The sequence below is a fragment of the Bufo gargarizans genome, chromosome 6 (assembly GCF_014858855.1).
Source record: "Bufo gargarizans isolate SCDJY-AF-19 chromosome 6, ASM1485885v1, whole genome shotgun sequence".
Classification (NCBI taxonomy): Eukaryota; Metazoa; Chordata; class Amphibia; order Anura; family Bufonidae; genus Bufo; species Bufo gargarizans.
Window position 1 is genome coordinate 7736677 of NC_058085.1, and position 24592 is coordinate 7761268.

The following is a 24592-nucleotide window of genomic DNA, read 5'->3' on the forward strand; positions in this document are numbered from 1 at the left end:
TCCTGAAATCCTCTGTGCTGCTGGGAGGGTCCTGCTCCTTCCTCTATGTAACTCTCAGCCTGTGACCTCCACAAGATCAGCACACTCCCCTCCTGAAATCCTCTGTGCTGCTGGGAGGGTCCTGCTCCTTCCACTATATAACTCTCAGCCTGTGACCTCCACAAGATCAGCACACTCCTCTCCTGAAATCCTCTGTGCTGCTGGGAGGACCTGCTCCTTACACTATATAACTCTCAGCCTGTGACCTCCACTAGATCAGCACACTCCTTTCCTGAAATCCTCTGTGCTGCTGGGAGGACCCTGCTCCTTCCACTATGTAACTCTCAGCCTGTGACCTCCACAAGATCAGCACACTCCTCTCCTGAAATCTTCTGTGCTGCTAGGAGGACCCTGCTCCTTCCACTATGTAACTCTCATCCTGTGACCTCCACAAGATCAGCACACTCCTCTCCTGAAATCCTCTGTGCTGCTGGGAGGGTCCTGCTCCTTCCACTATGTAACTCTCATCCTGTGACCTCCACAAGATCAGCACACTCCTCTCCTGAAATCCTCTGTGCTGCTGGGAGGACCCTGCTCCTTCCACTATATAACTCTCAGCCTGTGACCTCCACAAGATCAGCACACTCCTCTCCTGAAATCCTCTGTGCTGCTGGGAGGACCCTGCTCCTTCCACTATGTAACTCTCAGCCTGTGATCTCCACAAGATCAGCACACTCCTCTCCTGAAATCCTCTGTGCTGCTGGGAGGACCCTGCTCCTTCCACTATGTAACTATCAGCCTGTGACCTCCACAAGATCAGCACACTCCTCTCCTGAAATCCTCTGTGCTGCTGGGAGGACCCTGTTCCTTACACTATGTAACTCTCATCCTGTGACACCCACAAGATCAGCACACTCCTCTCCTGAAATCCTCTGTGCTGCTGGGAGGACCCTGCTCCTTCCTCTATGTAACTCTCATCCTGTGACCTCCACAAGATCAGCACACTCCTCTCCTGAAATCCTCTGTGCTGCTGGGAGGACCCTGCTCCTTCCACTATATAACTCTCATCCTGTGACCTCCACAAGATCAGCACACTCCTCTCCTGAAATCCTCTGTGCTGCTGGGAGGACCCTGCTCCTTCCACTATTTAACTCTCAGCCTGTGACCTCCACTAAATCAGCACACTCCTCTCCTGAAATCCTCTGTGCTGCTGGGAGGACCCTGCTCCTTCCACTATTTAACTCTCAGCCTGTAACCTCCACTAAATCAGCACACTCCTCTCCTGAAATCCTCTGTGCTGCTGTGGACTTTACCAGACCGGTCACATGTGTATTGCCCTTGAACTGATGTTAATACGTGGCCACTGCACAATCTACATCCACGTGGAGGTCTCGGGCTCCTATAGCGCGGGGCGGACATGCCCGGGCACATCACCTCTGCGGCTCGCTCAGCTGGTTTGGTTTGGGAGGATCGTTGCCATACGTCACAATTAGCAATACATTACAATAGATTTTTCCATTATAAATAGATCTGACAGAACCGGACAGCGACCGCACCGTGCTTGCGGACTGCGGCCACTGAATGTGCGTGCGAATGTGTGAAAGGCGAAACGTGCTGAATGTACTGACTGCCTTGTATATTTTCTGCAGACGCAGTTTTTGGCGCCATCAGTAAAACTTCTACCCTATAGATCTCCCACTCCATGACTCTCATCGTACACATCACTAGATCTTTCCCTATCCCTTGCATACCATGTGGCTACCATCGGGCCCCTGAAGAGAGGGCCCCAGACATGGTGGGTCCACCCCGTAGGATGGCGGATATCTGTGGACTCCGCTGTCTAGACGAAATGATTATATCAGCAGACTGCCCGGTTGGGGAACTGCCCCCCGGGTTCGAGTAAGACAAAATGGCCGCCCCATCTTTGCTATGAGGCCCTCCTATGTAGTAACGCTACACGTTACCAGCTAACTTAATGGCGACCACTTGGCATGTGCCCAACCCCCACTGCATCAGCTGTGACACCCAGACCCCATCCATGGGGCGTTCTCCAAAGCCCAGTATAAGGAACGTGGGTGCCCGTGTTACCCAGATCACAGCCGCCATTTTTAAAACCTACAAAGGATATGAAGGGTGAAAAACTTGCCGTACATAGTGAGAAGTTTTATGTTTAAGATGAATTGTGATAAAATAAGCAAAACTGAGAAAAGTGGAATATTACAAAAACAAAAAAGGATAAAAAAAAGGAACATTAAAAGTTGAATGACAAAATAAAATAGAAAAAATAAATAAAAGAAAGATTAAATTTTTTTTAACAAAATTACTAAAAAAGAATAAAATGTAAAAAAGGATTAAAACTGAAAATAAAAACAGAAAGTAAAAGGATTGAAACAATTTTTTTTTTTTAAAGGATTAAAAAAGGCAAATAAGGGCAAACTAAAAAATAGAAAATGACAAAAAAAAAACTAAAATTTAAAGGATTTAAAAAAGGAAGAAAAAAATTAACAATATAAAAAAACACTAAAGAATAAAAAATACATTTAAAATAGGATTAGAAGAAGCTTAAAAAACATAAAATACTTTAGAAAATAGAACAAACAAAAAGGAGGGAAAAAAATAAATATAGAAAACATTTAGGAAAAAGAACATAAAAACACAAATGTGTGAAGAGCAGGTCAGACGAGGAGACGGTCGTCTTGCTCCCACGTCTTAGACCCTGGCAGGGCTCCATGAGACGGAGGCCACAAAACACCTGCTTTTAGAAAAAAAACTGTTAGTGGTCGAGAGCCAGAAGTTGTCCACTGTCAGCAGGGAAGATTGCGGAGTCTTCTTGCGGGGGTCCGATCAGACGAGATTACTGTAAATCCCTCGTTTCCAGAGGGAAGAGGATCAGGAAAAGATGGCTTCTCGGTAAGTCCCCATTAGGCCTGGAGACTGGTGCCGGCCTCTAATGCCCGGTAATCTCACTGAGGGGATTTGATGAAAATCCCATTTCAGATTCACTGAAACTTCGCTTTCTAAGCCCGGATTCTGTCTTCTCTCTAATATGCGGAATTTAGGAGATCAATTAGGAGCCGGGATTTATTCCATGGAAGTTTAGGGCCATTAGCTCCACAATAGGGAATGACGTCAAGAATATTTCACGAAGATACAGTGAGAACAAGGTCGCCGTCTGTCCGTGACCGCAACAGGCTCAGAATAAAAAGTGTCATGGATGATGGGCTCTAAGGGGCCCGACACCTGTCTTAAAGGGATACCACGGCTGGAGCGCGGTGAACTTGTGATGGAAAGAGGCGGGCATCTGGCGAAGGTGTAATGGTAAGGGGCCAATTGAAGATGCATGCCAGACCCTTACTAAGGGACGGCAAGTTGGTAGTGGGGAGGTGGCCCTCATACTGATCATGGCCCTGGTGCTGCGGGTGGGCCTAATTAAAAGGGGCCCTCTGATAAATTCCATCCCTTGTATGGAGGGCTCCGGGTGCAGAGATCCCAGCATGTATGACGTGGGCGGTGGAGATGACGGTGTCGTCAGCCTCCGCTCTCTGGGGTGTTAGATAATAGCAGGCCTCACAAGGAGGACGTACAGCAGCCGGGCAGGTGAAACCTCAGCAGAGTCTGCCCGTATCTCCATCATGATGAAGGATAAAGTGGCTCACAGCCCGACAGACCCTCCTGTCATCACTATGTTATATACAGGGGCACACCCATTATGGCTTTATAATAACCAGTCTGTGACTACACCAGGGACCGGCAACTGGGGGTGGGGGGGCCCTACATCAAAGCAGTCCTGATGGGGGACGGGGTTAATGGGGCAACAAGACTCGGGGTACAGGATAGTGACGCGCTGACGCTCGGGGTACAGGATAGTGACGCGCTGACGCCCGGGGTACAGGATAGTGACGCGCTGACGCCCGGGGTACAGGATAGTGACGCCCGGGGTACAGGATAGTGACGCCCGGGGTACAGGATAGTGACGCCCGGGGTACAGGATGCTGACGCCCGGGGTACAGGATGCTGACGCCCGGGGTACAGGATAACGATGACACGCTGACACTTGGGGTACAGGATAACGACGCGCTGACACTTGGGGTACAGGATAACAACGCGCTGACACTTGGGGTACAGGATAACGACGCGCTGACACTTGGGTACAGGATAACGACGCGCTGACACTTGGGGTACAGGATAACGACGCGCTGACACCCGGGGTACAGGATAACAACGACGTGCTAACACCCGGGGTACAGGATAACAACGACGTGCTAACACCCGGGGTACAGGATAACAACGACACGCTGACACCCGGGGTACAGGATAACAACGACACGCTGACACCCGGGGTACAGCATAACAACGACACGCTGATACCCGGGGTACAGGATAGTGACACGCTGACACTTGGGGTACAGGATAATGCGCTAACACCCGGGGTACAGGATAACGACGACACGCTGATACCCGGGGTACAGGATAGTGACACGCTGACACTTGGGGTACAGGATAATGCGCTAACACCCGGGGTACAGGATAACGACGACACGCTGACACCCGGGGTACAGGATAACAACGACGCGCTGACACTTGGGGTACAGGATAACGACGCGCTGACACTTGGGGTACAGGATAACGACGCGCTGACACTTGGGGTACAGGATAACGACGCGCTGACACTTGGGTACAGGATAACGACGCGCTGACACTTGGGTACAGGATAACGACGCGCTGACACTTGGGGTACAGGATAACGACGCGCTGACACTTGGGGTACAGGATAACGACGCGCTGACACTTGGGGTACAGGATAACGACGCGCTGACACTTGGGGTACAGGATAACGACGCGCTGACACTTGGGGTACAGGATAACGACGTGCTGACACCCGGGGTACAGGATAACAACGACGTGCTAACACCCGGGGTACAGGATAACGACGACGTGCTAACACCCGGGGTACAGGATAACAATGACACGCTGACACCCGGGGTACAGGATAACAACGACACGCTGACACCCGGGGTACAGCATAACAACGACACGCTGATACCCGGGGTACAGGATAGTGACACGCTGACACTTGGGGTACAGGATAATGCGCTAACACCCGGGGTACAGGATAACGACGACACGCTGACACCCGGGGTACAGGATAACAACGACACGCTGATACCCGGGGTACAGGATAACAACGACACGCTGACACCCGGGGTACAGGATAACAACGACGCGCTGATACCCGGGGTACAGGATAACAACGACACGCTGATACCCGGGGTACAGGATAACAACGACACGCTGACACCCGGGGTACAGGATAACAACGACACGCTGATACCCGGGGTACAGGATAACAACGACACGCTGACACCCGGGGTACAGGATAACAACGACGCGCTGATACCCGGGGTACAGGATAACAACGACACGCTGACACCCGGGGTACAGGATAACAACGACGCGCTGATACCCGGGGTACAGGATAGTGACACGCTGACACTTGGGGCACAGGATAATGGCACCGACACCCGGGGCACAGGATAACGACACGCTGACACCCGAGGTCGCTACATGATGGGCATTCTCCTCCTCTCCCCTCACAGCTCAGTAATACCTGCAGACAATTAGTGCTGAGCCTTCTTCCCTCCCTGTGGTTTCAGGGTGTGCCTCCTTCATCTGTCACTTCTCGGTTCCACGCTGAGCCCTTTGTCTGTTGCATAACCGTTTGGCGTTTGCGCTCAGTCTGCACAGGAGCCACAAACGACACAAAACTGCGACATACAGAACACCCCATGTCGCCAGATTACTAAGTATTGTATGAGAAACAAGATGGTGGGAGTCATGATCTAGGAGCGGTGACCTCACTGCGACCATGTACCGCGATGTCACATGCATCACAGCCGCGCAGACTCGGCTCAGCTTCAAACCCATAAGGAATAAACAGAAACTACCTATCAAATATGCAAAAAATAAAAATAAATAAAAACAAAAATAACCTAAAAAATAACCAGGATAAACACTGGCAGCGAGCGCGCAAAGACGGCTCCAGAAATGATAACGTCGGTGTCATTATTAACCATATTAACTCCTTGCACGCCTTCCCCTATGAATAAGTCTGCGGCAGGTGACAGGCACCTTGCACGCAGGCTGAGGCGATTAGGGACCTGTTGTGTCCTCACCCTTGTCGGCTGCATGTAAAGGCAGGCGTTTAAGGGAAAGAAACAAGTATATTGGCTGTGCACACAAGGCAGCGGTGCTCGGGGCACTGGGAATATCAGGTGCATCTCCACAGCCTCAGGGCGCAACTCCTGCACTTTAAATCCCTCCCTCCGAGACGCCTCAGATCAGTCTTCCCTGTGAGCAGTCAGAGGACAGGTACTTCTCCTCCTCCTCCAGCAGCAGCAGCCGGCGAGCTCCGCTCCAGCTGGTAAGTCATCCCTTCATTTTCTACTTACTTCTAGTATTACCCCCCCCCCATGTACGATCTGTCAGGACGCTCCTCCACACCTCCAGCTCCGGCAGGTGCTTCTCGCCCCGACGCATTTCCCTTAGTTATAGCAGAATGAACAAAAACTAAATGTAAGGAAAAAAAAGGAACTACAGAAATAGAAAATGGAACAAAATTTAACCATTTATAATAGAAGAATTATTTTTTTTTTAACTCTGCATCGACAGGAAAGATAGAAATTGACGCAGATGGCGTTCCGACCCCACGGAGGCTTAGCATTTCGCCCATGACATTTAAACTTTATACATGTTGGAGAACTTTGAGGAAAAATTTTATTTTAGATTTTTCCCCAGTTAAAAAAAAAAATATTAAAATCTGTTTAAACGATTTCGGTGCCTACTGAGTCAGAGGCGATACTTGGACGCGCACGGTAAATGGCTGCAGGCTTAGGTGGATGAGGCGGTGTCGTAGTTATGTCGGATGGTGACAGAGCAGGTGTAAGGTGGTTGTCACTGAGCACCGGGGGGACGGTATTATTTATGTGGCTGCTTAAATAGATCTGGACTAATATGAGGGTCTCTATGTATAATGGTGTTCGTTATGGTTGTGGGCACTAGGGTTAACCCTAACTATTCCATATACTGTGCATATATCAACATACACAAAACAGAGATTTTATATATATATATATATATATACACACACACACACACACGTACTTTATATAATATATATATATATATATATATATATTATAAAGTACATGTATATATTTTTTTCATACACACAATCATACACTTACATGTACAGCTATATACAAGCACACATACATAGAGATACTTACCTATATAAGCACACATTATATATATATATATATATATATATATATATATATATATATATATACACACATACACACACACACACATTATATATACACACACACACACATATACACACACACACAATATATCATATATACACACACACACACACACACACTATATCATATATACACACACACACATATTATACACACACGTACATACACACGCACACACCTGAGAACAGCGATACAGGTCAGACTAGTTGGACAGCTCCCAGACACTGAAACTGCCCTTGCGACACACTGACGGTGACAGCGGCCTGTCCCAAGGTTATGCAATCAATGCCACATCACAGGTTTTAATTGGACTATGCCAGCGACTCCCGGGTTAGATGCCACTTCTGCCCGGCTCCTCTCAGGACGTGGCTGGGATCCCATCCTCGGTGAGTGTGAGTATAGCAGGTATATTACAGGGAGGGTATAACTTACCGCCATAGTTTATAATAAGTCTGTTGGGGGTGCGCCATTATTTAAGAAGGAAGTTGGCAGAAACTGAGAGGATTTAAGACAGAAACTTGACTTGGAGCAGGAGACAATAGGGGGCGATTGCATGTGAATCAGGCCGCTGCTGCATGGATATGCAAAGGGCGAGAGCCCGGCCTCAGATGGCTTCTTCTCCGTTTGTTGTCACAACGGTCACCTTCAAAGGAGGGGTAATTAGCACTGGCACTTTCGGGTCTACTCTGGGAATAGCAAGAAGAAACTGAGCCAGGCATGTCCGGGCTGCTGTCCGACCCGATACCGGCTGCATTGTGCCCAATCCGCAGCATTTGCATCGCCCCATTGTCCAGAAACTCAATTAGCTACTGTCAGTGTATTCCCATTATACCCTGTGTGATCAGCCTGGGTAGGGGGGCTGCGCTCCTGAAACCGCAAGCCTCGGCATGCCCTGCGACAGCCCTGCTGAGACTTGTAGTCCTGCTGCAGCGTACAGGGGAAGAGACAAACCAATAGAACACTGTACAACGTAACAATACAATAAAAACATAAAACCCGGCGCTGGTTCTATGGAAATGTAAGGGGTTAGGATTAGGATTGGTCTCTTTTGAAATTTTTTTTTACAAACGAAACGAGTGTTAGACTGACGATTGCAATGCCCGCCCCCCCATTACAGATTTTTTTGCCCAAAAAAATGTAAAATTAAAAAATAAAAAAAATTAAATTTAGAACCCAAACATTTTTAATTTTATTTTTTCTTAACTTGAATCACAAAGTAGACCATCCGCTCTCAGTTGCAATTTTTTTCTATTTTAGCTTCTTTCTTTTAAGTGTTTTTGCTACTTTCTGGAACAATCGGTTTTCCATCGATTCCTTTCTGCCCAAATCCAAATTTTATTTTTTTTACCTTACCTTTCACTTGCTAGTTTTATTTCATTCTACTTTCTTTTTTAAGTACTTGTTTCCCGTTGTCAGCTTTTATTTTTTTATATATTGTGAATCAATCTTCATGCAGCGCTAATACGACTTTAACCACTTGAAGGGAATAAAAGACATATCTTTAGAAATTGGTGCCCGGGGGCCCGTAAGCAATTAGTTCCAATGTTCCCAAGACGTATCTGTCAGTGGTTTTGTAACAATCGTTAAAATCACGATGCTTCCAGCTAGTGGTGAAATCACTTTTTTTTTATAATCCATGCCATAACACATCTTAAGTCCACAGTCATGAGAACCCTACTGCACCACTTTCTCACGCCTTAAGTATCGCTGAGAACAGAGACGTGCCAGCACAAGCCATATCAGAGAGAACGGAGGTGGGAATGACAGGCGGAAAGCTTGCTACCTGGAAAAGCGCAATAAATTTAAAAATAAATAAATAAAAAAAATCTAATAAGAGCATATAAAAACAAAATAAAATTATATCAAAATAAAAAAAAAATAGCGCAATACAAATATTTTGACAAAGTAAAAAAAAAAAAGCTTGTAATTTTACAACAAAAAAAAAATGCCGATTTGCTTTGCTACTGTATTAACCCTTTAATTCCCTCAAACCTATAATAATACTTGTAATCATTTTTTCTAATTTGGGCAAATTGTGACTGTGCTTGGGAACTACAACCCTCAGCATTCACTGCCATGACTGTATGCAGCTTAAAAAACGATACACCTGTATTTTTATTATACTGCCCCCTACTGACAGATAGGAGCGTGCAGGTAGGTTTCATGCATTCTTTATAGGGTAGGTCATTTAATTGCAGGTCTGCCCTTCAAGCTCTCTGGCTTGCATTACTGTCAGTCCCCATTCTATAATAATCAGGGAGTGTTGGAGTACTTACCCCCTTGCTAGGCCAGTTTGCCCAGCCGCCCTGCTTCTAGTCAGGTATGTGGATTAGGAAAGACAATGAAATACCAGGGAGATGGAAACTTCGAGGAAGTAGTTTGGTCTACGCAGATATAAACCTAGCTATTAAAAAAAAAAAAAAGTCCCAAAATTTTCCTAATGTCTTTGTTTTTTTCTTATTTGCAGATTCAGAACTTTGCTCGGAGGCCGAGCGACAATTCTAAACAAACAGGTTTCCAGCAAGCCGTTTGGTGGGAAGAACTGGAGTTCTCCTCAAGATAAGAAAGCGAGTAAGGCGACTTGAGGGCATCCAAGAGGCATCAAGATGTCCACTTTGAAGGAACGCAAGCCCAAGAAACCTCATTACATTCCTAGACCCCCGGGAAAGCCATTCAAGTACAAGTGCTTCCAATGTCCATTCACCTGTAACGAGAAATCTCACCTCTTCAACCACATGAAGTACGGGCTTTGCAAAAACTCCATCACCCTAGTCACAGAGCAAGACCGAGCGGTCAAGAGCCCAAAGTCAAACGTTACAGAGCCAAAGCTAGCGTCCCCCGAGGGGTTTGCGAAGCCCACACCTGTTGTGGCCAATGGACAGCTTGACTCTAAAGCTCATCACGACATCAGCAGACATGATCTCAAAGACCATGGGGACTTTAAAAACAAGGAGGGCACTGCTCATGTGGAAAAGCCAATCAACCACAAAGATGTGACTGTGCCCTCACCAACCAGGCAAAGCCCCATTTCAAAGCCCATCGCTGTTGAAGGGGTTTTGAGGCCCTCAGCCTTTATGCCAGTGGGAGAACATCGGTACCTGAATAGTACAGAGAGAAGCCACCTACCGGAAATCATGCCACCAGTAGGTGCAGTCAAAGGAGTCCATAGTGAGGGGTCTGCTTTCCAAAGGTTACCAACTCCATGGAAAACTGGAGATATGGTGCCACCTGAGCTTGGTCCAAAGCCAAACTTTCCACATTACATCCGTCCAATGATACCGGAATATAAATATTACGAGACCGGGGTGCCGGCTGTCCTCCCGTGTTTATACGATACCTCAATGCTATCAATGTATGGCTCTCCAGACCACAGACTCTTCCGTCCTCACCCCATTCAATCTTCGGGACTCTCCATGCCAAAGCCACTAAACTCATCGATCGACTATAGACTGATACATCAGTTCCAACAGAACTCGGCCATGCAGTATGGCTTCTACAGACAGGCCGAACATTCCTTTTTTCCTTACGGCCTCAAGCTATCGCACGGCTTGACCAAAGCCCCCACAGCTCCAACCATGGACAATGCCCCTTTCCTCTATCCAACATCCAGCCCACCTCTCTTCTACCCCTTAGACCCAGCTCAAAAGCAGGTGGACTGTCAAAAGGAAGGGCTTCTCAGCCAAGACAAGCATAAACATGAAGGAGAGACCCTGAAGATGAGTCCACGGGCCGGCAGTGCAGCCACTGGCTCTCCTGGTAGACCGAGCCCGACCAACTTCACTCAGACCAGTCAAGGCTTTGAAGGAATCTTTGATCTTTCCAGCAAAACTACCTCTACGTTAGGAAAGTGGGACAGTGTTGGACAAAGCCTTACAGCTTTCAAGCCGGTGAGGAAAAGCACAGACTCCCAACCATCGCTGAGCAGAGGAGACTCTCCATGGTAAGTCATAGCACCTACTCATATGAAAATAGAAGATACTGAAACAAGCTTGAGATTTTGTTGGTCGATTCCTTTGATTTTGATGGAATCCACCAACAATTTCAATGTCTATGTAGACTTTACACCTGGCCCTAATGTCTCGTAGGGATTAGACAAATTGGTTTATTTTTTGTCCCCCGTCATAAGGGGTTTCTGATCACCCCCTATCCACCTCTCTCCATAGATATATCAGATATCATCAGCATTCGTAGGGGTTTACTAGTCTTTGAGAAGACACGTTCTTAACCTGTCCCAACTTTTCCTATTTCAGCTCTGGGAATGAAGATGTTTCTGCCGACTGTGACACATCAATGAGCAGTGATGACGATGCATTTGTACCACTTAACCTTTCCAAGAAATCAGAGATGGAAATGGAGACTCCTCCAGAACAACCGCCCGGCAGTGACTTCATGGGGCAAGACATGCCGCTCAACCTGTCAGTCAAAGACTTGAGCAAGAAAGACCATGTTGAAGGGTCTCCAAACCAGAGAACGTATTCATTGACCGAAGACACAGTCAACATGGCAGATGTCAAGGCGCTAATGGAAAACTGCGACGAGCAAAAGCAATCGGCGGCGGTGGCCCTTTGCCAGCTGGCATCCTACAGCCCCATCCCGGCCGCCCGGTTCGCAGAGGACAATTTTGAAACACAGAGTGAGAAACCGGAACAATCGGCTGTGAACTCTCCAGGGAACAAAGAGGAAGAATGCCATAGCAAAGTGAGGGGTCAGAAGAGGGGGACCCCCAAAGATGTGGACAAAACGGCCGCTAAGAAAGTAAAAACCTCAGACTGCAACAGAGTTTTCACCCTGAGGAAGAGGCAGAGGATGTCTTAGACGCCTGCCCACCTTAAAGACTAGAGCTGCTTGTAATTGGACTTGGTGCGGTCAAGCACTTCCGGTTTATCTGAAGTTCTCCCGGTCTACAGCTAATATTTAGCTGATGAGCGTTCTCTCCCTGCTCCCCCTCCCCGCGCAGGATACGGGTCAGGACTGAATTCTATATTTATATTGGTAATATTTATTTTTGTATAAAGTATATGAGGCGCTGCTGCGGGTGAGGGTCACGACTGTACCGACACGCTCTTTTCCAGGTTTTTATGTATCGTCGCCAATCGTTCAGCTTTCAACCTGAAATGCAGAGAAAAATAAAATATGAAAATAAAAATAAAAATGCTGTATTTCCGATAATTTTCTGGTGTATTTTTTCTAAGCTATGGTAATGGGTTATAAGACACAAAGAGTGGACAGGTCTCCAGCCCCCATGAGAGCAGGACACCCCCCTCCTGAAACATCCTGTGCTGCTGTGAGCCCTGCTCTGTCCATTGTGTAATTGTCATTCTATGACCCCCACAAGATCAGCACACTCCTCTCCTGAAATCCTCTGTGCTGCTGGGAGGACCCTGCTCCTTCCACTATGTAACTCTCATCCTGTGACCTCCACAAGATCAGAACGGTCTTCTCCTGAAATCCTCTGTGCTGCTGTAAATCAGCTTATGCGTGTCATACCATTCCGCACCTTAAAATGTTAGTGGCAATTAAAAATGTCTCCCCAAAGTCAGGGTTCTGAGAAGCAGACGGACAGATATAGCAGAGCTTGTCAAATGTAAGACAACATGCAAGATATAGCAGGCCTCAAAATCGTCAGGCATGGCAGATGTAATCTCATCAGATATGGCAGAGCGGAGCTCATCAGATATAGCAGAGCTGAGCTTGTCAGATAAAGTAGGCCTTAATATCAGACATAGAGCTGAGCTTGTCAGATATAGCAGAGCTATGGCACAAGTCACAGCGATATTACAGTGCATGATGTAGATTTACATAGGACTGCAGCTAAGGCTCACATGTTAAATATGGAGAAGTGATTTAGTTCTACGGGAACAGGGTGTGCTGGAGGAAGCGGGGGTGGCAGAGGTGTCTTCAGGGTGCGGCGACTAATATGGCAGCTGACAATGCCGTGGCGAAGGCCCATCTCAACGTACATCACCCACCCTGCACATCTTCTCTACCATTCAGCCTGAGGCAGGACAAACTGAACGCTCGCCTACAGATACAGGCGGCGCGATGGGATTAACGACGTCCACATTCCACCCCTCCACGGTCACCTTGACTGTAGGAGCGTCCGTCCAGCGTGGAGCTGACGTGCGTCCTCAGGCCGGGGTACGCGTCCTTACTTGCAAGCCCTACAGCCAGCCTAGCACGGGCGGCGCGGGTTCAGACTTACACAATGCGGATGGCGCCCTCGTGCTCCGGCCATCACATGCTTAAAAGGCCATCAGAAACGACGAAAAGCTCTGGCTTGTGTTCCAACTCTTCGGCATTTTCAACACCTCTGCTTGCTGCCAGTAAACCGGATCCTTCATTGCTGTCCAGTCAGGTTATGGTCTGATAGGGACACAGTAACGAGCCGTTCACCAGTGCAATCATCAAGTAACCTCGGCAGGAAGTAAAACCACTGAGGTCCCGTTCAATGAGAGCAATCAGAGATTTTGGAAAACCTAATGAAGTGCGATACAAACTATATCAGTAAAATTGCAGAATTGATCATACGGTGGATACTGTATGTAACACGTCACACAGCTGAGGTTTTGCTACAATGATATCCAGTCTGGTAAATCCCACTCGGACTCCAGACCGATACACTGTAACAAACTACCAGGGCAGGATACAATTGTGACAAACCCTCTGCTGTGTGAGGTTGCGCCCTGTGAGATTATTTTCATTCACTGACAGCAAGCGGCGATCAGTGAAGAAGTGGAACATAAAAAAATTAAAAGTTAGGAAAGGCAGAAACTTTTTGCTATACAATGACGAATCTTTATTGACAGAGAAGCGGACGACATATTTAACCCCCACGACAATTATTCTGGGGCATCAGGTTGTCACTTAAAGGGGAACTCCATCATTTTCCCTGGTATAATTTTACCTTGCACTGTAAGCAATGACACAAATACGTGGAGCACTGAACTGTGAGGCGAAGTTCACACGTGGCAGATCATTTGGTTAAGGATTTGGCCACCAATCCGTGGTCAATCCACTTGAGGATTTTGCTGGGGATTTGGCAGTAGAATTACTGATTTCCCCGATCAGCTATGATTTGCAGGAAAATGTCATCCATTGCACCAGGATGGGGTTTCGCAATCCGTCATGTGTGAACTTGGCCTAAGAAACTGCTTAGTGTCTGACGTGAAGGAGACCCCCCCCCCCAGCATGGAGGAGGAAGGGGGCAAGATCTTATATAGAACTACAAAAAATTCATTTAGGAAATGGAGTAAGGCGTTAACTTTATTCACAAAGGTCGGGACCCCTGGAGGGCTCATTCAGGTTAACCCCTCTCCTACCCGGGAGCTGTAGAATGGACGGAAGAGCGACTGCACCGAGAAGATCGCGCTGTGCACCATCCGGCTCCGATATTCCCACAAGAATCACTCCCTCAAGTGAATGGGTCTGCGAGAAAAACAAAGGACGGCGCACGGAAGACGGACAACATGGTTCCCCGAGTAAGGCCTTTATATGTCTGCCAGAAGTTAACCCCTTGCACCCCACGTGTCTATATAATGAAGTATGCACGGCCTGCACGCTGATGGCGCCGGCTGCTTGGTGCTGTAGCTCTGGATCTAGAGACTCCATAACCACCCCTGCGTTTGTGGAGAAACAATTACCAGCCGACACCAGGGAAGGTAAAAAGGAGGCCATTTTTCGGTAAAATGGCAACCCCTGGACTCGGGCCTACTGCACGCCTCACCTGCGTCCTCGTCAAGCCTGCGATCAGGCTCTGGAAAAATGGAAGCTCCTAGCGCACAACATTTCTGATCAAACGTGTGTCGGGCTAAGAGCTTCCATTTCTAGTAGGAATAATACCACTTTAATTTAGAATGACCCCCATTTCTCAGCTCTATTGTCTGTATGTGTAAAGTTGTGCAGCCATTTTTTATTTTATCAAGAGGGGGGCGTAAACTCTCAGGGATTACCCCTTACATGACGACATCTAGCGATATCAACATACTTTCATTTCCCAGGCCCACCTATCCCGATCCAGACTGGATGAGCTCCTAGTGTCAGCTGACCTGATCCATAAAGTCCCCTCCACTCATACTGGATGGGCCACATGGTCGGATCGTGCCCCCATCACTGTCCCGAGTCCAACCCTCCAAAATGGCGGCTCTACTCCGTTGCCCAACCAGAATGGAGGACTCTCTTTCTTCCTTGAAATAATATTTCAATCTTAATGATGTGGGAGGTATATCTATTACATCACTGTGGGGAGCGCAAAAGGCGCATATGAAACCGCTTCCAGACTCTGCACGATTCAGGACACAAAGTCACACCCACATCCACTCACTACGTCCCCCATTACTGCTGGCGTCAGTGTGGTTCTGCCCAACGGTTTCACCATTGTGGAGAGTGACGGAAAAGTTGGCACACTCCCTTGTCTCCAGAACTGGCGATTCTCAGTACTGGTCTAGATCAGGCATGGCCTACCTGCGGCTCTCCAGCTGTTGTAAAACTACAACTCCCACAATGGCCTGCTGGAAGCAGGTGGCAGTCTGGGCATGATGGGAGTTGTAGTTTCTGGAGAGCCTCAGGTTGGCCACCCCTGCTCTAGATGGCACTCATCCATCCTTCACATATTCTCACGGCCACGCGCAAGGCAATAGCGAGACATTGGAGACAACCAGCCACCCCAACATATCGGAGGTCATCCTAACGGTGACTTACATAGGATGCATGAGCTGGTTTTCGCCCCCTCCTTGCAGTACAGGATAAGAGCACACAGCCAATGGCGGATGTGGCTTTCTAGTGCCCACGCCGCTGCCGACCGCCCTACTTCACAGATCACGCTGTGGAGACTTTGGGCTCCTACAACTGTATATGCAAAGTATCCCGGTCTCATGTCTTAGGGCTTGTTCAGTGTTTTGCTGGCCGTTTTTAGACTCAGTAGTGTTTACGGTTTCATTCCGTTTTTCCGTATGGCGTATACAGTATTACATAGAAAAAAATTGGGCTGGGCATAAAATTTTCAATAGAATGATTCCGCAGAAACGGAACGGATACGGAAGACATTCCGTATGTGTTTATTTTTTATTTTTTTCTGCGGACCCACTGACTTGAATGGACCCACGGAATGCGATTTGTAGGCAATAATAGGACATGTTCTATCTTTGAACGGTATAGAATGCATATGGAGTACATTTCGTTTTTTTTGTGGAACCACTGAAATGAATGGTTCCGTATATGGAACGCAAAAAACGTTTGTGTGAACGAGCCCTTATACTGTACATGTAAATGTGACAATGCCATGCATCACGTCTCCTGTGTGTCATTTCAGAGCTTCCTTTTTTTTTTATTAGTTATTATGTATTACACAACATGTATAATAGGCTTGAAAATCAATAAAAAGACAATGATGGAAAAAATAAATAAATAAAGCCGAGCACTTACCGTCAGGGAGACGAGACGGAAGCAGGAGTCCCCTCCTGCCCAGCTCTGCCAGGGCGAGGCAGCCCCCGTGCCAAGCGTTATTCGTCTCCTGGAAACTGTGATACAAGAAAAGCAGAAATAAGAGGTGACCGCGACCAGGGATTACCGACGGGAGACGTCCAACATGGCCGCCACGTCACCCAGCGCCCGACAGACCCCAGAGACTGTAGTCGGGTCTGTCCATCTTCTGTCCTGACAAAACGGCGCAGAGTACTTAACATTGGAGACAATGTAATGTGCAAAAGTCCTAAAGGGGGGTGGGCAGGAGAGGAGTGTGCTGATCCCATGAGAGGTTAAAGGCAGAGTGTTACATAGTGGAAGGTGCAGCACAGAGTATTTCAGGAGAGGAGTGTGCTGATCCCATGAGAGGTTAAAGGCAGAGTGTTACATAGTGAAAAGTGCAGCACAGAGTATTTCAGGAGAGGAGTGTGCTGATCCCATGAGAGGTTAAAGGCCGAGTGTTACATAATGGAAGGTGCAGCACAGAGTATTTCAGGAGAGGAGTGTGCTGATCCCATGAGAGGTTAAAGGCAGAGTGTTACATAGTGAAAAGTGCAGCACAGAGTATTTCAGGAGAGGAGTGTGCTGATCCCATGAGAGGTTAAAGGCCGAGTGTTACATAATGGAAGGTGCAGCACAGAGTATTTCAGGAGAGGAGTGTGCTGATCCCATGAGAGGTTAAAGGCCGAGTGTTACATAGTGAAAGGTGCAGCACAGAGTATTTCAGGAGAGGAGTTTACAGATCTAATGAGAGGTTAACGGCCGAGTGCTATATATAGTGGAAGGTGCAGCACAGAGTATTTCAGGAGAGGAGTTTACAGATCTAATGAGAGGTTAACGGCCGAGTGCTATATATAGTGGAAGGTGCAGCACAGAGTATTTCAGGAGAGGAGTTTACAGATCTAATGAGAGGTTAACGGCCGAGTGCTATATATAGTGGAAGGTGCAGCACAAAGTATTTCAGGAACAAAGTGGGTTGGCAGTGACCTATTCACCTATATGATGTTGGAGAGGACAGGGCTGCAGAAAACGGGTCATGATGTACGAATTAGGAGGCCAAAAGAAATTGGCCGGTCTCCGCACAGGGGAATGTACAGACGTTTCTTAGCCTCCATCACACATATAGAGGTTTCGGGAAGGAGCGCACAAGTCTGCACAGGTCTCCAGGAGTAGCCGCTATGCAAATCCTGCTGCACAGGCAGCCGGGCCCAGCGCAAAACCCCAGCCCGAGATCTGAACAGATATGGCGACGGGGGCGATAACACGAGGGAAGAGTCTGCTATATACATCTGATATCACATATATACAGCTGATGACCATAGAGGGTCATACGTGCAGGGCCACACACCAGGGGAGGCTGCTATATACATCTGATATCACATATATACAGCTGGTGACCATAGAGGGTCATACGTGCAGGGCCACACACGTCTGATATCACATATATACAGCTGGTGACCATAGAGGGTCATACGTGCAGGGCCACACACGTCTGATATCACATATATACAGCTGGTGACCATAGAGGGTCATATGTGCAGGGCCACACACCGGCCATACACATCTGATATCACATATATACAGCTGGTGACCATAGAGGGTCATACGTGCAGGGCCACACACCAGGGGAGGCTGCTATATACATCTGATATCACATATATACAGCTGGTGACCATAGAGGGTCATACGTGCAGGGCCACACACATCTGATATCACATATATACAGCTGGTGACCATAGAGGGTCATACGTGCAGGGCCACACACGTCTGATATCACATATATACAGCTGGTGACCATAGAGGGTCATACGTGCAGGGCCACACACGTCTGATATCACATATATACAGCTGGTGACCATAGAGGGTCATACGTGCAGTGCCACACACATCTGATATCACATATATACAGCTGGTGACCATAGAGGGTCATACGTGCAGGGCCACACACGTCTGATATCACATATATACAGCTGGTGACCATAGAGGGTCATACGTGCAGTGCCACACACATCTGATATCACATATATACAGCTGGTGACCATAGAGGGTCATACGTGCAGTGCCACACACATCTGATATCACATATATACAGCTGGTGACCATAGAGGGTCATACGTGCAGGGCCACACACGTCTGATATCACATATATACAGCTGGTGACCATAGAGGGTCATACGTGCAGTGCCACACACATCTGATATCACATATATACAGCTGGTGACCATAGAGGGTCATACGTGCAGGGCCATACACATCTGATATCACATATATACGTGCAGGGCCGCACACACCGGCCATACACATCTGATATCACATATATACAGCTGGTGACCATAGAGGGTCATACGTGCAGTGCCACACACATCTGATATCACATATATACAGCTGGTGACCATAGAGGGTCATACGTGCAGGGCCACACACGTCTGATATCACATATATACAGCTGGTGACCATAGAGGGTCATACGTGCAGTGCCACACACATCTGATATCACATATATACAGCTGGTGACCATAGAGGGTCATACGTGCAGGGCCATACACATCTGATATCACATATATACGTGCAGGGCCGCACACACCGGCCATACACATCTGATATCACATATATACAGCTGATGACCATAGAGGGTCATACGTGCAGGGCCACACACCAGGGGAGGCTGCTATATACATCTGATATCACATATATACAGCTGGTGACCATAGAGGGTCATACGTGCAGGGCCACACACGTCTGATATCACATATATACAGCTGGTGACCATAAAGGGTCATACGTGCAGGGCCACACACCGGCCATACACATCTGATATCACATATATACAGCTGGTGACCATAGAGGGTCATACGTGCAGGGCCACAAACGTCTGATATCACATATATACAGCTGGTGACCATAAAGGGTCATACGTGCAGTGCCACACACGTCTGATATCACATATATACAGCTGGTGACCATAAAGGGTCATACGTGCAGGGCCACACACCGGCCATACACATCTGATATCACATATATACGTGCAGGGACACACACTGGCCAGCAGACGACTCCTGAAACCACTGCCCAGCTGAATGACCCCCATCAGACTTGTGGCAGGGCCTTTTTCTTTTTTTTTGGGGGGGGGGGGGGGGTATGTAATTTCATGATTACCTGAAGCAGTCGAGCATAGAGCCCACAACGTCATCAGCCAGTTCTCTAGGGAGTCTGCCTGTCAAGCGCCCGATCCTGGGAAAAGGGAAGGAAATGAAGGGGTTAAGGTTGTGTGGGAAAGCTGGGTGACCACCAATATGGCCACCATAAGGCTTTAACAAGCTATGGATCAATGCTGGACCCAAGCAGGTGTACGCGCCATGCAGGACTCTGGGAAAGCTGGGTGGCGATCCCAGCTCTGACTACGTTGCTGGGACGCGCTGGCGCACAGTGTGGCTGCTGTCACTGCTTTCCTAAGGTCCTGATGGGAATACCCTCTGCAGATTATGGTGGACTGACAACCCCCCGCAGAAGCCACAGCAGTGGTGGCACCGGTTGTCGCCCTCCTTTTTTCCGGCAGACGGACTGGGCACGTTGTGCATGAGCTGAAGATTTGCTTGCAGATTGCTACAAGGAAGTACGGGGAGCAAACAAAGCGAGCGAGTGCCCCGAGGGCTCCGCAAATTTCACTACAATAATGTTTGCTCTGCCAACTGTGAGACCTTCAACGGTCGGGCCAGGGAAAAAAAAAAAAAAAGAGCACTAATCTGTTAACCACTATTTGCTATAGAGCAGGCCGGCCTACCCTTTCGCCGCAGACCATCGCACAATGGTGTCTTTGTCCTTCAGTCCCACCAGCAACTGCTCTGTAAGAGAAAGTGAGAAGATTACAGGAGAGCAGGTGCCATGGAAGGGGTCAACTTCTGCTGGGAGCCCAAGGCAAAAACTAAAGGACTGGGGGCGCTCTTGCATTCAAGTCTATGGAAAAGCTCTGCCTCTGCGGCTGTGGTGGTGGAAAATGGTACTGCAGCACATTCTACACACAGGAGAATCCGTTAGGAGGGACTGGGTAAAGGATATTCCAGGATAGCAGAATGAGAGAGAAATGAAAGGCATTGCTAGGCCGGACCTAAAAGGGGTTGTCACGGATGAAACAACCATCGCCACCTCTGTCCACAGGTTGTGTGCGGTATTGCAGCTCTGTCCTTATTGACTACAATGGAGCCAAGATACCAGACACAACCCATGGACAGGGGTGGTGCTGCTTCATGAAGAAAGCAGCCATGTTTTACTAATACTGGACAACCCCTTAAGGGTCCATTCACACGTCCGCAATTCTGTTCCGCATTTTGCAGAATGGAATTGCGGACCCATTCATTTCTATGGGGCAACACTATGTGCTGCTCGGATCCGCAACTCCATTCCCGAAAAAAATAGAACATGTCCTATTCTTGTCCGCAATCCCGGACAAGATTAAGCATTTTTTATTAAAGTGCCAGCGATGTGCGGTCCGCAAAAATGCGGAACGCACATTGCTGGTGCCCGTGTTTAGCGCAAAAACTCCTCTAAAAAGGTGCATAACCCTTTTAAAGGCCATGCAATTTATTTATTTTTTCCCCCCCCAATCATTGCATTGGAAGAACCACAAGATTTGTAATTTTCTATCAATGTAGTCATGTCAGGATGACACCGTTGGGGGGCACATGTCACTTACTTTCTGCCCGTATGGGGCCTCATCTAAGGGTTCATAAGATTCGCCAGTACTGGATACTAATTTAAAAACCAATATAAATGAAACTTTATGTAAAGGGTACGTAAAGCAGATGCCTCTTGATCGCTTGTATACCGCTAATAAGGCGGAGTCCAGACATGAGCTTGTTGCAGACCAGGGGGGGGTAACCCATCAGTGCCGCCTGGCAGCGCACTAATGGGCTGACGGAGGGAGCCCCTGGCAATCACTGCCCGGCTCCCACGTTTATCACCCAGGCACGGCTTCCGTTTCTGTGGGTGCACCAAGGGGTTAAGTGTTGCTATCTCTTTAGGCAGAGGCTTGTGCAATCGGCCGGCAGACATGAATATGTCAGTGTTCCGGGCTCGGCCGTCACTCAGCGGGCGCACAAAGCTTTATTCAACACGTTCAAACCTCTCCATTTTCATGCCACTTTCTGAACAAACAAGGCTTGACAGGGCAAACAAGGCGATGGCTGCAGACCGTGGCGATCTGTGGGACCCTGTGCCGGGATTTCAGGACCGGGGACGACTGTGCGGGCAGTTTAAGTGACGTCGGCCGATTCCCGGTGCACGATATTCGCCTAGACTTGACACTTCTCCAGGGCTATTGCAAACGTGATGTCCTCAGCAGCTTATCATGGTGGAGAATGAATGGGAGAGCACTACAAAGTCCTCCCCTGTCAAACTGTCCTTGGTTCCATCTGTACCTAGGAAAGCTGGGTGGCAAGCAATAGCGGCTTTCCTAGGCTCCTGGATGGCAGACCTGTCTAGTTACACAGATAGGTAGGCAACTAGGCGGTCTGCCATTCCAGAAAGCTGGGTGACAACCCCTGTTAGACGTGAAACAGTGGCCATGTTGGTTGTCACATTGAACCAGCTGGGACTATGTATGCCCTCAAAGCCTGGGTGACCCTGTGACTACACAGCGGCTAAAAATGGCGGGTACAATTTAGCCACTTCCTGCTGAGATTGCTACGTACCTACTACATTCTCAATCTCCTCTGGGATATCGTACTCTTCATCATCCTCGGGGGAAGTAGTCCCGGCTGAGTTCTGGGTGCCGGCAGAAGACTGAAGCAAATTGTCAGCCAGAGACCTGGATCCGCGCTGATACCTGCGTACAGACAGAGGTTAGACTATCCCTTTAAATGTGACCCTAAACTTCAGCTAGGCCCCCAGTGTTATGTATATAGGGTCACGCACTGGTCAGCCCCCAGTACGTGGCCAATAGTGGGAATCGCTCCTTTTACAAGCTCAGGTGATACAGTTCAATACAGTGCCCGTACATTGATTGGTGGGGGTCCGACACCCCCGTCACTCCTGGGAGCGCTATGGCCTTCTCCCAGCTTTTCCTAAGCCATGTGATGATACGCTCAGTCACATGACCAAGGCGCAGCTCGGCCCCATAGAAGTGAATGGGACGGAGCGCGATACCAAGCACGGCCACTGCACGATGTATGGCGCTGTGCTTCAAGAGCTGTGAGAGAGCGGCGATGCTCACATGGGCGCCAGTGTCTTCTCAAACAGCTGATCGGCAATTAGCTGTAAAATCTGGGAAAAAACATTTAAAAATAAATAAACATTCTACAGTTTTCTAACCAGCGCCTGGATCTGAAGACTTTTGTATAGCCATTGAGTTTTTCAATGAGCTCTACGAGTACAGCGCCACCTGCTGTTTGTTCTCTAACTTCTATGTCCACCTCACTGAGGTGGACGCACATGCTCAGGTCTGTACTTCACATAGCACCCCTTTGATATAAATCTAGCAGAGCAATGAATGTGGAGATCTCTGGATCCATACGAGGTCCAGGGCTGGTTCTAGGATTGTTAGACAGATTGTCATGGACTGTGCGATGTCCGATCCTCATAAAATAGCAGCAGGGACGACCAATATCTCCCTCACAGGAGGTTTAGGAAGCTGAGATTTGAGGAGCTGTAAGTTCACACGCACAGTGGCTTGGCAGACACAGAAGCTGCTGCCCAGCTAACAGCTCCCCATACCTCAGCTTCCTGAACCCCTTCATGAGTTAGACCCCGAGGGAACTTAAAGGTAGAAAATATCCCCGGGACGGAAGGATTACAGTGGAGGGACGGACCCTATCAGTGTGAGAGATCAGCGCGGTCAGGGACGGGGACTGCTGCAGCCCGTGGCCGATGCGTTCCGCATAGTAATGGCCGGCATAATACTGGATCTGCGGGAACCTTTAAATCACTGATGGGTATTAGTGGAGGGCGGCGGACACCCAGCATAGTCTTCTGCTCTCATTTACACTCTGTGCTGCCAGAGGGCCCGAGCTTCCCATGTTGTGTCAGTGCCGGGTAAAGCCGCCCGACCGGTTCAGCGACGTCGCCCTATTTACATTAAAGAGGACCTGTCACTAATGACTTTTGGGGATTTTTTTGCTTTGTACTTTTTCAGTTTTTGCTGTAAGTGATTTGCCTGACCCCAGAGAATAATGCTTACCTCTACAAAGCACAGGTCAGGGGGTCCAGTGCGGAGACCCCATCAGTCATTAGAATAGGAGCCCCCCCCCATTCTCTATAATCAGGCCTGGGGGAGACCAAGGGGAATGAGGTCTCCTCTCCCATAGATCTGTATGGAGCCTGGTTATAGGGAAGGGGACACGGGAGAGCCGTCATCACCATAAGTGGGGGGCCCCGGTGATTTCCATGTACATTACCCACCTCCATTTGGCCACCTTGGGTTTGAGGAAGGTGAGCCCCAGGCGCTGGACGAGCTTGACCCCCAGCTTGCGGAGCACCGTCTGGTTGCTGTCACAGAGCTTGCAGTTGTCCAGGGCGGTCAGAACGGTCGCGGCTGCGGTATATATGAGAGAGGGACAAAGATGAGACCGACGGCACAAACAACTGAAGAGAGCGTCCTATAAATGGCTGAAAACAGAATAATGTACTGACCCATCGCTCCGAAATACAGTCTATTGCCCCCTGTTATCAGCCATTTCAGAGGAGAGGATGACTGTAGGACAGGAGAATACAGTCTATTGCTCCCTGTTATCAGCCATTTCAGAGGAGAGGATGACTGTAGGACAGGAGAATACAGTCTATTGCTCCCTGTTATCAGCCATTTCAGGGGAGAGGATGACTGTAGGACAGGAGAATAC

The 24592-nt window shown here is 48.4% G+C and overlaps 2 protein-coding genes across 4 annotated transcripts in view; one reads left to right on the forward strand and one right to left on the reverse strand.

Annotated features, from left to right (window-relative positions):
- Window positions 1-24592, reverse strand: part of TBCD (tubulin folding cofactor D) — a 118109-nt gene that overhangs the window by 64332 nt on the left and 29185 nt on the right. The window contains exons 10-14 of the mRNA XM_044296277.1: window positions 24156-24288; window positions 22451-22584; window positions 20545-20605; window positions 19920-19994; window positions 16725-16819 (exon numbers count right to left, since the gene is read on the reverse strand). Of these exons, the coding sequence (XP_044152212.1) occupies window positions 16725-16819; window positions 19920-19994; window positions 20545-20605; window positions 22451-22584; window positions 24156-24288 (498 nt within the window). The remainder of the gene's footprint in view (window positions 1-16724; window positions 16820-19919; window positions 19995-20544; window positions 20606-22450; window positions 22585-24155; window positions 24289-24592) is intronic.
- Window positions 6277-12473, forward strand: ZNF750 (zinc finger protein 750). 3 transcript variants are annotated; one of them, XM_044296279.1, is made up of 3 exons: window positions 6277-6400; window positions 9772-11244; window positions 11555-12473. In XM_044296279.1, exons 2-3 carry the CDS (start codon window positions 9911-9913, stop codon window positions 12117-12119), a joined length of 1899 nt encoding a protein of 632 aa, XP_044152214.1. In that variant the 5' UTR covers window positions 6277-6400; window positions 9772-9910; the 3' UTR covers window positions 12120-12473. The 3 variants fall into 3 exon arrangements, with proteins under 3 accessions (XP_044152214.1, XP_044152215.1, XP_044152213.1); XM_044296280.1 differs by lacking the exon at window positions 6277-6400 and adding an exon at window positions 7501-7696; XM_044296278.1 differs by lacking the exon at window positions 6277-6400 and adding an exon at window positions 7501-7690.